At 35.0% G+C, this 12,749-nt stretch overlaps 1 protein-coding gene across 1 annotated transcript; it reads right to left on the bottom strand.

Annotated features, from left to right (window-relative positions):
• Window positions 1-6,939: 6,939 nt before the first annotated feature.
• LOC132029355 (uncharacterized) lies at window positions 6,940-8,245 on the bottom strand. The gene has a single exon (XM_059418649.1). It carries the CDS (start codon window positions 8,115-8,117, stop codon window positions 7,263-7,265), a length of 855 nt encoding a protein of 284 aa, XP_059274632.1. The 5' UTR covers window positions 8,118-8,245; the 3' UTR covers window positions 6,940-7,262.
• Window positions 8,246-12,749: the final 4,504 nt, after the last annotated feature.

Genomic DNA, 12,749 nt, shown 5'->3' with positions numbered 1-12,749 from the left:
TAACTTTGGGAAGTAGCGAGCTACTCCGCCTTCTTGATTATCGGGGGGTAAGTTCGAATGTCTAGTTGAGAGGTGTAATTAGGCTACTATAAAGTTTAGATGTGCATTAAATTAAAGTCGTCGGGTTTAAAGTAAAGGAACTATATCAGCACCTTAAAGTTCATATCTGAACAGTATCAACAACTTGATTACAGATATGATTTTATTTAATTTTGCAAATATCTCATTTGATTGATTGTAATCTGTTATTATCAGGAATGTATCTGTATTTTAATATCTTTTCTTTTCCTTACCTGTAATCTTGGGATTCAATTCCCAATCAGCTGTATAAATAGGAGACCAACATAATACAAATAAAACAAGCTTTTACACATTCATCTATAGTCTGAGAGACACCCTAGGCAAAGTCTCGTGAGATCATAAGACAATTACTGAATATATTCCTGAAATTCGCTCTAACGCTGATGAACTTGTAACTGTTGGAGTACCAATCACTAATGAATAAGTTGTGATCAAAATTCTCAGTGGTTTATGCCCAGAATATCGTGAAATAAGCGCTGCAATTCGAGCTCATGACACCCCAATCACATACAAAGAACTGTTTGATACTTTCTGGTCATGAAATCTTCCTCAAACATGAGGAAAAGAAAAAGGCAGCAAACCTCATCACAGCCCAGGTTGCTCAACGTACAACACCACAAAGCAACAATCAAAGTGTTGGTCCTAAGCTATGCCACAAATGGAACGGCCAAAATCAACAGTGGCGCCAATCTGATATGTCTTTCAATAATATGAACTTGAACAAGAACTTGGCAAACAATAATGGATTGTTTCCATCAACTTGGCCTCCTACTTTTCCATCAAACTCCAAGTCACAAATTCAATGCCAATTGTGTGGAAATTTTGGGCATGTGGCTAATGTGTGCAGATCCAAGTCTCACAATCACTTTGAAGCTGAGGCACATTATGTGCTCGCACCATAACCAACACCGACCCTTGGATCCTTGATACTGGAGCCTCTCATCATATCACTGTTGATTCACAAACTTTAGTCTCACCATATGATTATTCTGTTTCTGAAGAAATCTCAATGGGTAACAGTAATAAGATCCCAATTACACCTACGGTATCATCTCTTCTACAAACTCTGAATTTTTCATTTTTCCTCCATAATATTTTGTTTGTACCTTCCATTAAGAAAAATCCAATCACTACCTCTAAATTTTGTAAACAAAATAAAACTTCTATTGAGTTTTTTCCTTTTCATTTTGTTGTAAAGGCACTAAAAAGGGGGGAACTATTGCTACGCTGCCTGAATAGGGAGGACTTGTACAAGTGGCCAACTGCAAAACATGTACTTCAAGCCAATCCACCAGAAGCGCATTCAGCTAGCGTCACTCCTTCTCTTACTCTGTGGCATCAAAGATTAGGACACCCAAATAATCATTTTTTAAATTTTATCCTTCATAGCTGTCATTTGCCTTATTCCAATGCCTCTAAGTTAGACTTTTGTAATTCTTGTCAATGCAATAAAAGCCACAGACATCCTTTTTCTATTTCATCTTTACATAGTTCTAAACCACTTGATATTCTTTAGACAGATGTGTGGGGTCCTTCTCCAACTCTCTTCGTTGATCAAAAGTTATATCATATTAGTTTCGTTGATCAATTCACAAGGTACGCTTGGCTTTATACTATCAAAAACAAAAGTGATGTCTCAAAAAAAAATCAGAATTTAACCTTTAATTGAGAACTATTTTCAAACAAAACTTATCTCCCTCTGTTCCGATGGTGGAGGAGAATTTCAAGCTCTCAAACCAATTTTTGCTGCCACTGAAATGCAACACTTAACTTCCCATCCTTACACCCCTCAGCGTATAGCTTTGGTTGAACGTCGACATCGCCATATCATTGAAAAGGCTAGAACACTACTCCACCAAGCATCTTTGCCCCATTATTTTTGGAGTTTCATAGTTAAAGCAGTTGTTTATCTAATTAATCGATTTCCTTCTTTCAAAAATATCATAAATAAACAATCTCCTTATCAAGCTTTATTTGGACAACAACTATGTCACGACCCAACCCGCCATGATTGGCACTCACACTAACTTCTAGTGGACGAACCAACACACAAGTCATCTATTTATTCAAGTCAATTTTTATATTAACCAATTCAATCTGTTATTACTCATTCAAGCACAAGATAGTCAAAGTAAGTCATGCCATAAAACAATGAAGTAAATGCGGGAGTCCTAACTATTACAAATTCTCAAAATTTGAAAGTCACCGTACAAGGACTCTAATCTAAAACATGTCTAAGGAATGAAATCTGTCTGACAAATAACCAAATGTCTGGAGTAGAAGTAGACATCATAAAAGAAGATCTTCGGGAGGCCTGGCATGGATAGAAGCTGACCCTAAATCTGTCAGCAACGGCCTCAACGCTAGATATGAGGACGGGTAAGCGATCTACGTATCACAATCTACACACTCAAAAGAATGCAAAGAAGGTAGTATCAGTACAACACTATGTACCGTTAGATATCATAGGCCAACTAAGATTAGTATCATGCATCTATCATAAAATCAATAGAATAAACAAGCCAGCCAACAGACGTGAAATCAATAAACCACAACAAGTCAACCAAGGATAATCACAAATCAAGTCACCCAAGATATTAAGAATCAAATCAACAGAAACAACAAACGGGAACAAGTCTACCATAATAACCATATACTCACTGTACACACATGCTAACTGATGTCATTGCTCAGTAGTCATGACCTGCAAGGGACCAATGGTGTCCATGTACCACTCGTTTCGGATACTCATCGGACCCGAGCCATAAATCCTCTGCTCCGAAAAAAACCTCGGATGCGGTCCACAACAAGTGCCACTCATTTTCGAAACAAACCTCGGACCACGAGCTCATAATATAGGTCACATTTGTGCCTTTTCATGTATGTATATACCTTAGTATTCCTTACTCTCATATTATCAATGCTCAAATCATCATTTTATGTCACAATCTCACCGAGAAGATCCTATTAACTTCTCACTACAACAACATCAAACTATAGGTTCAACAAAATAAATAGTGGCACGAAGCCCACACATTCACTCAATCAATTTCATATAGGAGTTCAACCACACAACATCATGCATGAAGATTAGACATGCTTTCTCCTATTGAATTCACAACACATACAATCAACTAATCAAAGTCTAACTCAAGTAGACCGTAGCCTACCTCAAATGTAGAGCTGGAACAACGCGAATCACTCCGCTACAGATTTTCCCTTCCGTAAAGCCTCAGAACGCTCAAAGTCTAGAAATTAGAATGTTCAATGAGTCACGAAGTCACAAAATCAATACAAGATACCCTCCCCTTTAGCCTCATTCCAATGGGTGAATGATTTCTAGGTGTAAAACAACCTAACAAGGGCCTTAGTCATCACTAACCATCAACTATAACAATGTTTAATCAACACTCAAATTACAAGCAGTTTCCATGGCCAAGCTACCATTTTTACCCTAAGTCTCAATTCACTTAGTTCATGGCTCTAAAGGTTCAATTCTTGATTAAGAAGAGTTAACCCAAGCCATTATATGATAAATAAGTGATAACAATCACAACCCATCAAGTATAGAAGGTTTATTACGTTCTAGGGTTACTATTACTAATTTCACCATCCCATAAAAGGGATGATAACCATGAAGATGATACGGAATGATTGAAAGGGATGGGTGAGACTTACATCTCAAGAATATTCTTGTCCTAGCTTGGAATTTTGCCCTAGGTTTACTGAGGAACCGTGTTGGAGTTTTATGAATAAAGAATTCGGAACTAAGTGTTTAAAACCCGCAATTCTGCTCCCGTCGATCGCTGCGGCAGTCAAACCACCACTGCAGCGGTCTTGCTATAGCGGCCAAGTGCCTGCTATAGTGGACCAAAGAAACCCCGACCTCCGCTATGGCTAGCCATAGCGGGCCACTGCCTGCCATAGCGGACACACGAACTAAGATTGACTGCTGGCATTAAGGAACTCACCACTATAGCGGTGCTGCCATAGCGGTACCCACCCCGCCGCAGCAGTACCATTTGGGAAGTAAGCTCGACTTTTTGCCCAGTTTTCCACTCTATCACCCAACATTTCATCCGAGGATTCACAAACACAAATAAAACATGCATATAGACATAAAAGCATCATACTAATCCATTCGTGGCCTCAGAATTCTCAACGGAGTGCTAATTTTCTACGTCACCCCCCGATAGCTCACCACAATTAAACAAAATCCACAAACAAGTCAATTTTTAAGTTCTTAGACTTATACAACCAAGTTTCTATTAGCTCTTCCTACCCTTGGGAAGGTTCTATTTGGTGGGGTGATCCTACATTTTCCATAACGACCGGAAGGGTCGTTACAAACCAAATTTTAAACTAAGTCGTATTTTTGGTTGTCTTTGTTACCCATGATTAAAGCCATATTCCAAAAACAAATTAGAACTCTGATCAACGCCACGTGTCTACCTTGGATTTTTAATTGAATTCAGTTATCAGTGTTTTGATCCAGTCAAATCCAAAGTTTATCTTTCAGAGATGTTAATTTTCTAGAAAAATATCTTTCCTTATCAAAATATTTTTTCAAAATTCAAATCTTCAAACTCCAGAATATCATGGCATAATCGTCTCCCATCCAAAAATTCAGAAAACTCTAAATAAAACAATTTTAAAGACCCTGCATGATTTGATCTTATTCCTCTAATTCCAGTCTCTGCACGTGCATCTCCGCAAATAGATGCTCCTATACATGCTCCAATGACTGCGTCCAATGCTTCTCCTGAACCTCCAAAGGCCAATGCCATCTACTTCTCCAAGGATAAGTCATTCTAACTCTACTTCTTCTCATGTTAATTCCTCCAGTCCAAGTAATCCGACTACCTCCTTATCATCAACTAGTTCCCTGCCTTCCCATCAATCTTCACCTCCACCTCTACCTCACCCTTCACCCGTACGTATTACTACCCGGTCATAAAATAAAATCTGTAAACCCAAACGTCTCTTTGACCATATATGCGTCCTACCCTCCCTTTTCCCATGTTCCACGATGAAGCAGGCATCCAAGGATCCAAAAACAAAATTGTTTTCCTCAAAAACAAAACATGGGAGCTCATACCTCCTGATCCTAAGCACAACAATTTTGACAAAGAAATGGATCTTTTATAAAAAACACAAGGTTGATGGTTCTATTAATCGTTATAAAGCACGATTAGTTGCCAAGGGATTTACACAACGTCCTGGCATTAACTTTCATTCCACATTCAGTCCCGTAGTCACGTCCAAAACTGTACACATTGTGTTGTCTCTTTCCACCTGCTTTGGTTGACCTCTTCATCAACAAGATGTCAACAACGCTTTCCTTCAAGGTCATCTTGAAGAAGATGTATACATGAAGTAACCAAAAGCTTTTGAACATCCAGACTATCCAAATCAGATATGTCGCCTTCGAAAGGCCATTTATGGGCTTAAAGAAGCCCCACAGGCGTAGTACAATGAACTCAAGGAATTCTTTGTCTTGCTTGCTTTTAAAATATCACACTCTGATAGCTCCTTATTTATTTTCACTCAATGGGTATAATGATATATATTCTTGTTTATGTCGATGATATTGTAGTAACAGGAGACAATGTGACAGCTGTCAACAATGTCAAGGATGCTTTATCTAAATGTTTTTCTCTTAAGGATCTTGGGCTACTGCATTATTTTCTAGGTGTGGAAGTCCTTCCAAATGCAGATGGTTTGATCTTTTCTCAGTGTAACTACATCACATATGTGCTTAAAGAATTCTCAATGTGAGAAAGCAAATATGTCCGCTTACTGCTATCTACCTCCATGCAACTTAAGTTGGATGATGGCTCTCCTTTCGCTGATGCAAAGCAGTATCGCTCTGCTATTGAAAAATTGCAGTGTTTGGCTTTTACACTCCCTGACGTAAGTTATATTGTGAACAAGCTTTCTCAGTTCATGCATCGTCCTACTGTAATTCATTGGACTGTTGTTAAGCGTGTTCTGCACTATCTGAAACAAACAGTAATGCATGGCCTTTTCTTCCGCAAGTAATCAGATCATGCACTCCATATTTATTCAGATGTTGATTGGGCAGGTGACCTTACTGATCGATCATCCACCTCTGCTTATGTTATGTATCTTGGTCTAAGTCCCATCAGTTGGTCCTCCAAGAAACAACGCTCTGTTGCTCGTTCATCCACCGAAGCCAAATATAGAGCAGTTGCCAAAGGAAATTGGATAACGAATTTGTTGACTGAACTCTTCATTCCACTTTCCACTACAACAACAACATACCCAGTGAAATCCTACAATACGGGTCCGGGAGGGTAAAGTGTACGCATCTTTACCCCTATCTCGAAGATAGAGGTCAAGTTTCCAAGACTCGCCAAAGATTCCACTTCCCACTATTTAAAAAATTTACTGCAACAACATTGGCACCACTTATCACTGCCAAAGTCCAATTGCAATTAACTTTCACTTTGTTCGTGATCAAGTGCAACAACACCACATCAACATTGTTCATTTTCACTCTGCTGGTCAACTTGTTCATACACTCATTAAGCCACTGCCCGCTGCATCTTTTTAATGTAATCTCATCAAGTTAGGAGTTGTTGACACCTCTCCTAACTTGAGGGGCCTAAGGAACAATATCAACACCTTAAAGTTCATAACTAAACAATATCAACAACTTGAATACAAATCTGATTTTATTTTATTTTGTAAATATCTCATTTGATTGATTGTAATCTGTTAGTATCAGGAATGTATCCGTAGTTTAATATCTTTCCTTTTCCTTACCTGTAATCTTGGGATTCAATTATCAGCTGTATAAATATGAGACCATCATAATACAATAAAACAAGCTTTTCACTCATTCATCTCCAACTCTTTTATAAAGGTGTCCCGATTTATTCTACCTAAGAACTATTGACGATGAGTCATGTACACTGAGATTATATCATCGAGTCTTGAGCAACCAAGAGACCTATATAGTTAGAGCAACCAAAATATGAAATTTTGAACCCAAAAAAAAATAAGCTCAATGCTATGAACTTTAGAAATTGAATTCATCAAGTTCAAATTCTCCGGCTAGGGATCATTAGAAACGTTCACATTAGATGAGGTGGAAATCAGGAAGTATATATCAAACAAATAAATGTAATTACACATGGAAAGAATCAGATTATTAACTATTGACGAGGAGTCATATAGGCAGAAACTGTATCATCGAACCCAGAGCAACCATGCCAACCAAGTAAACCTTGCTTGTATGGTAAGAAAGTTTTCTTCTTCATATCTTTCAACATCTCCTTCTTCATCTTGTAATGCAATTCATGAGCCGAAATCGGTCTCCTCGTCTTCCTCCTCGAACTCAATTCCGATGAATTCTTCACATTTTCTTGACGGATTTTCTTCACTAGAGAATACTTGTTTAACTCTTCTGTACTGCTACTTGCTCGACTCTCAGAAGCACTTCTGAATAGCAATAAGTCTTTCAATTTCCAACTGTTCCATAGCGATATCAACGATGAAACAGATGACTCTGTTTTCTCTTGATCAATACTTTCATCATCCTCATCAATTAACAATAAATCCGATACTCTCAGAGGAGATAATGATCTTGTCGCTTTATGTCTACTGCAACCAGAAGAATTATTTCTTATAGAATTTTGAGTTCTTTCCTTGGCTTCTACAATTGGCTCGATAGCGTTCTTCTTACCTTTGAGCCTCCGCTTTGGTGATATCGGGGACTCAAATAAAGGCTTGATTTTTCCGCCATCAAATAGCTCGTCAGCTCCTGATATTATTATGTTTTTCTCCAATTCATGTCCGTTAAATTCAAAAGCGAAATCATCTGCATTATCATCATCATGATCGTTGTAACGGGTAACGTTAGTTTCTCCGTAAAGGGCGGAAATACGAGTAGGACTTGTTGGGGCACTGAAAAAGAATGTTGTCCCAAAATGTTGAGGACTTGCAGGAGCACTTATATAGGGAGTAGTACAAGCACTGTCGAAGTTGAAATCTATCATTTCCGTATTCATTTAATTTCTGTATATGAAATTATTGTGTGTTTTTTGCTCTGGTGAGAAGAATGGGAAATTAGTTTGGAAAGTGGAGAAGAGAGAGTGATGATATATACTTTGAAAAAATACAGAGAGATGTAGGGGAGAGGAGTGGAAGTTAGGAAAGAGGAAGGAAGGTGATGATTTGACTTTAATTAAAGATATACTAGTAATATATAATTGGTCTTGATTATTTCTTTATTTATTTGGTGATTGGTTACAAAAGAAAATGCACATGACATTTAGGGTGTGTTTGGTGCAATGGAAAATGTTTAAATGATTTTTCACGGAAAATGTCTTCCGTAAAAATAATTGGGCTTCTTAGTTATTTACTGGTGTTCCGTAAGAAAGTGAAAACTATTATCCTAAAAGTATTTATATAATCTAGGCATAGGCGAAGGGTAGGAGTGTGGGTATCGGGGCTATGAGGTAGAGAAGAAGTCATGATTTTTAGTTTATGAGTTCTAAACAACAATTATTTTTGCTTACTGGGTTCTTAATAGATTTTTGTATATATTAAATGAATTTTAACACAAATATAGGGTTTGAGCCAAATCTACTGAGTTCTGCCAACAGGGGCGACTCGGCAAAATTGATGGCCATCAAATCTTAACAAGACAGTTCTCAAGTATATTCAATAAAACTAGGTCAGCACGTGCATCCGATGAAATAAACTTAGTTGGAATATGGTCAGTAAGATTTCTCATGCATGAAATGTACACATCGTTATTTTTACCAACCGGTTTTTAGATAGCACTAATTAAAAAAATTCATATGCTTCGCATTGTTCAAATCTATTTTAAAGTTTTCTTTTATTTTTAAATTAAAAAATTATATTTTTTACTTTAAAATACTCATTTTTCAAAAACTAATTTATAAACCTATAAATTATAATAGTGAAAATTGGGACCCCTATAATTTTGGGCCTAAGACCTTTGCTTTATCAGCTTCATCCTAAAGCCGACACTGTCTGCCAAACATGTAGCTACCGTTGTCGCTCTGCCCCTTCTATGGGTATGGATGTATTGGACGAGATAATTAATGTACCGTACCATTTATGAAACTTATTTTTCCTACTTTCATTAATGAAATCATTTTTTTTTTTTTGGAATTACTTGTCACAGAAAAAAAAATTCAATAATTTTGATCAACAAAAAATCAGAAAATCCGAAAACATTTTCTGAAAAACGGTTGCCTTCATACCAAATACATCCTTAGATTATTTTATTTAGTTGGTTTTGTTAGGGTCAGAGATGTGCTGCTGCTTATAAATAATCCCCAATAACCCTTAAGCTTCTAAATTGATAAAATTTTGGGATTAGGAACATGATTCTCTCTTTCTCAATTTAACAGCTAGCCAGTCAAGACAAGGAAAAAGAAAACAAGAAGGAAAATAGAAAGTAGAAATTAAAAATTCTTAGAGGCACGTTTTCAACTAAGTGATTCGCTTTTCTTAATTATTGGTTTGTTAGGTGAAGAATTTGATAAGCTAGTCTAATATATATAAATTTTCCTATATAACAACAAAAGTATATGAGGTAATGGGAGGCTAGAAACAGGACGCATTTTCTTCCTTGTGTTTGGGTCAAAATAGCACGTGAGAATATGTAACTTATAATATAAATTAGTGTGCTATTAATAAAAGCATGCTCATGGTGGGCATCTTCCTTTTTATAAATCATTGGGACCGTTGACATAGACTAATCGGCTGGTAGTTTGTCTAGAAGATCGATCATTGCTGTAGTAAACTTCATTACTATGTAAACACGAATATTAAACAAAATAGATTATACATGATTTTATATAAGATGAAAAGCCGTCGTATTAAAGTATCATTTTTATTTTGCACGTATGACCTATAGCAAAATAACCAGATAATATCTCATATTTACGAAAAGCACGAAAGTCACTCAACTTTATTTTTTAACCCAAAAGTCACTCAAGGATGAGTAGTTTTCTAAGAAAGTCACTCAACTTGTTTTATAACCCAAAAGTCACTCAATTATTAGTTTTTCACCTAGAGAGACACCCAGCCAATTTAAATGATTTTTTCATTAAATTTGCTAACATGGATTTTTTTTTATTTTAAGCTAAATTTCTAAAAAATAAAAAGGTACTTATTTTAGCCATCTTATTGACCTGCCCCACTTGATCCAACCCGTTAAAAATTGATACTCTTTTGTTTTACACAGGGCCGGATCCACCCCTTAGGGTGGGAGTGGCATGGCAACCACCTAGATTAATAAATTTTTTAGGGATAAGGCACTGTTACCCCCCTGTACTATACCCAAAATTGCTACGACACACCTTACCTTTTCTTGAGTCCTATTACCCCCCTAAACTTATTTAAAATGGAATAATTACCCCCTAAACGCCGACAGTGTGGTTGTGTTTCACTCTCTTTGAGAGAGTGAAAACATAAAAAGGGGAAAACTTAATTTTTTTTTTCTTAAAAATCGCATTTTCTTAAAATTTGAAAATAAATCTAGTCTTCCACATTTAGTTTTAAAAAAACGGGTTTTCCACATGTTAAGAAAATAATTAATTTTTTCAAAATTTTATAAAAATTCGCTTTTTTTCACATTTTGGCAAGAAAAACACTTTTCCGATTTTATTTGAAAAATAAAAGTGTACTAAGAAAATGAAATCATGAAAATCAAGATTTTTAAAGACATTTTAAAAAAATAATCAAGTTTTCCATATTTTTAACAAATCCATTTTTCCATATTTAAAAAAAAAAAATCATTTTTCAGTTTTTTTTTCTTTTTCAAAAACGGGTTTTAAAAAAAAACAAATTTTCAATTTTTTTTTTTTTTTTAAAGGGTTTTAAAAATCATTTTTTTAAAAGAAAATTCAATTTTTTAATCCATGTTTTTATTTTTTATTTTTTATTTTTTTAAATGGGTTTAAAAAAAATCAAATTTTCAAATTAAAAAAAAAACGAGTTTTAAAACTCATTTTTTTTTAATGAAAATTTAATTTTTTATTTTTATTTTTAAAAAAATTAACACGTAAGCTGAAAAAATTAAAAAAAAAAAAAAAAAGAAGAAAATAAATAAATACACATGTGGCAAGGAGAGGTATGTCACTCTCCCATATGAGAGTGGGAATCGGCAGGGGGGTAATTATTCGTTTTAAATAAGTTTAGGGGGTAATAGGGATAAAAGGTAAGGTGTGTCGTATAATTTTGGGTATAGTTCGGGGGATTGCCTTATCCCAATTTTTTATATATTTATGTTGTAATTTGCTTAAATTAGGTTAAATATTTGATCCTATCACCCCCAATCGTAAATTAGACAAAGGTGCCACGACTGGTAGACGCAAATTTGAATTTATCTAGAACATTTTTCGACTCCCGTTTTTCTTTGTGCTTTTTACTTCCTTTGTACCAGTAATTCCCTTTTCGGCTCTCCCAATTTTCTATTTATCTTTTTATTATTTATATTGTCTTTACTCTTTTCTATTATTTTATCTGTGATCTCTAGCGAGAACACACAAATAGAAACTTCAAAATCCCTTAAATTAAGCATTTATCTTAATCTCAAATCTGCGAGTATTTAAATAAAAAAACTTGGGTCTCAATGGGATTTTTGGATTGAGATCAAAATTCAATTTTTTTTTATAATTTCTTTTATTTATTACTCTCTCCGTCCATGTTTAATTGTCTATATTGACTTAGGACACTCTTAATAAGCAATAAATAAAATGAGAAATGAATTGGAGTACTTAATAATAAGGGTAAAATAGGTATAAAATGGTAAATTATGTCTTGGTTTTTCAAACTACATAACTTACAAGTAAAAGTGGACATATATTTTTAGTATAATGGACAAATAAAAATGGACGGAGGGAGCGTATTATAAAAATTTATGTTATTCTATAATTGTTAAATTCAATTTAAATCCCTTTACTACTTAAATTGTGATAGAAATTTCGTAAGCACTGCTTAGAAAAAACATGAAATTTATGATTTATTTTTGAGAACTTGTAGTTTATCTAATTTTACATTTACTTATGGGATGTATTTACCTATTGAAGAGTTTTTCTATTATTTTTCTTATTTTGATTGGTGTAATTCCCTTATTGAAGATGTTATTTTACTTGTGCAAATTCATTTTTTAATATACATAAGAGATGCAAGTCGCTTGGTGAAAATGTTGATTTTACTTCTATTGTTAATGGGTGTGATTCCTTGTTTAAGATGCTAATTATGTTCGTTTCTTGATTTTTGAGATGTAATTTTCATATTTTCAAATAAAAAAAAGCCTATTAAGTTGACCCGAATAAATTAAAAGAGATGAACCCGACCCAAATACATGTTCCTAACAAGATGTACATTGAAGAAAATTATGGCATCCGCCACCTTCAAATCCTAGATCCGCCTCTGGTTTTACACTCGGCCAATAACAACCTAATACTAACTATACAAGTTACATATAACTATCTACTAAGAGTGACCTGATTGTGTTACTATAGTTTACACAATCAGTGAATATCAGCATTTCATCTTTCATAATTCAGAGAGTGATAATTAGCCTAATGTCAATTTTTCTTACAAAGTCGTGCATCACCACTGGTTTCTCACTGCCAGTTACACACTAAATATTCTGA

This window comes from Lycium ferocissimum, chromosome 9, assembly GCF_029784015.1.
Source record: "Lycium ferocissimum isolate CSIRO_LF1 chromosome 9, AGI_CSIRO_Lferr_CH_V1, whole genome shotgun sequence".
In the NCBI taxonomy this organism is placed as follows: Eukaryota; Viridiplantae; Streptophyta; class Magnoliopsida; order Solanales; family Solanaceae; genus Lycium; species Lycium ferocissimum.
The sequence above is the reverse complement of the archived record's forward strand: the minus strand, read 5'-3'. Positions and strand labels throughout refer to the sequence as shown.

Coding starts and splice junctions, on each gene's coding strand:
- LOC132029355 (XM_059418649.1), bottom strand. CDS start 8,117: ATGAATACGGAAATGATAGATTTCAACTTCGACAGTGCTTGTACTACT.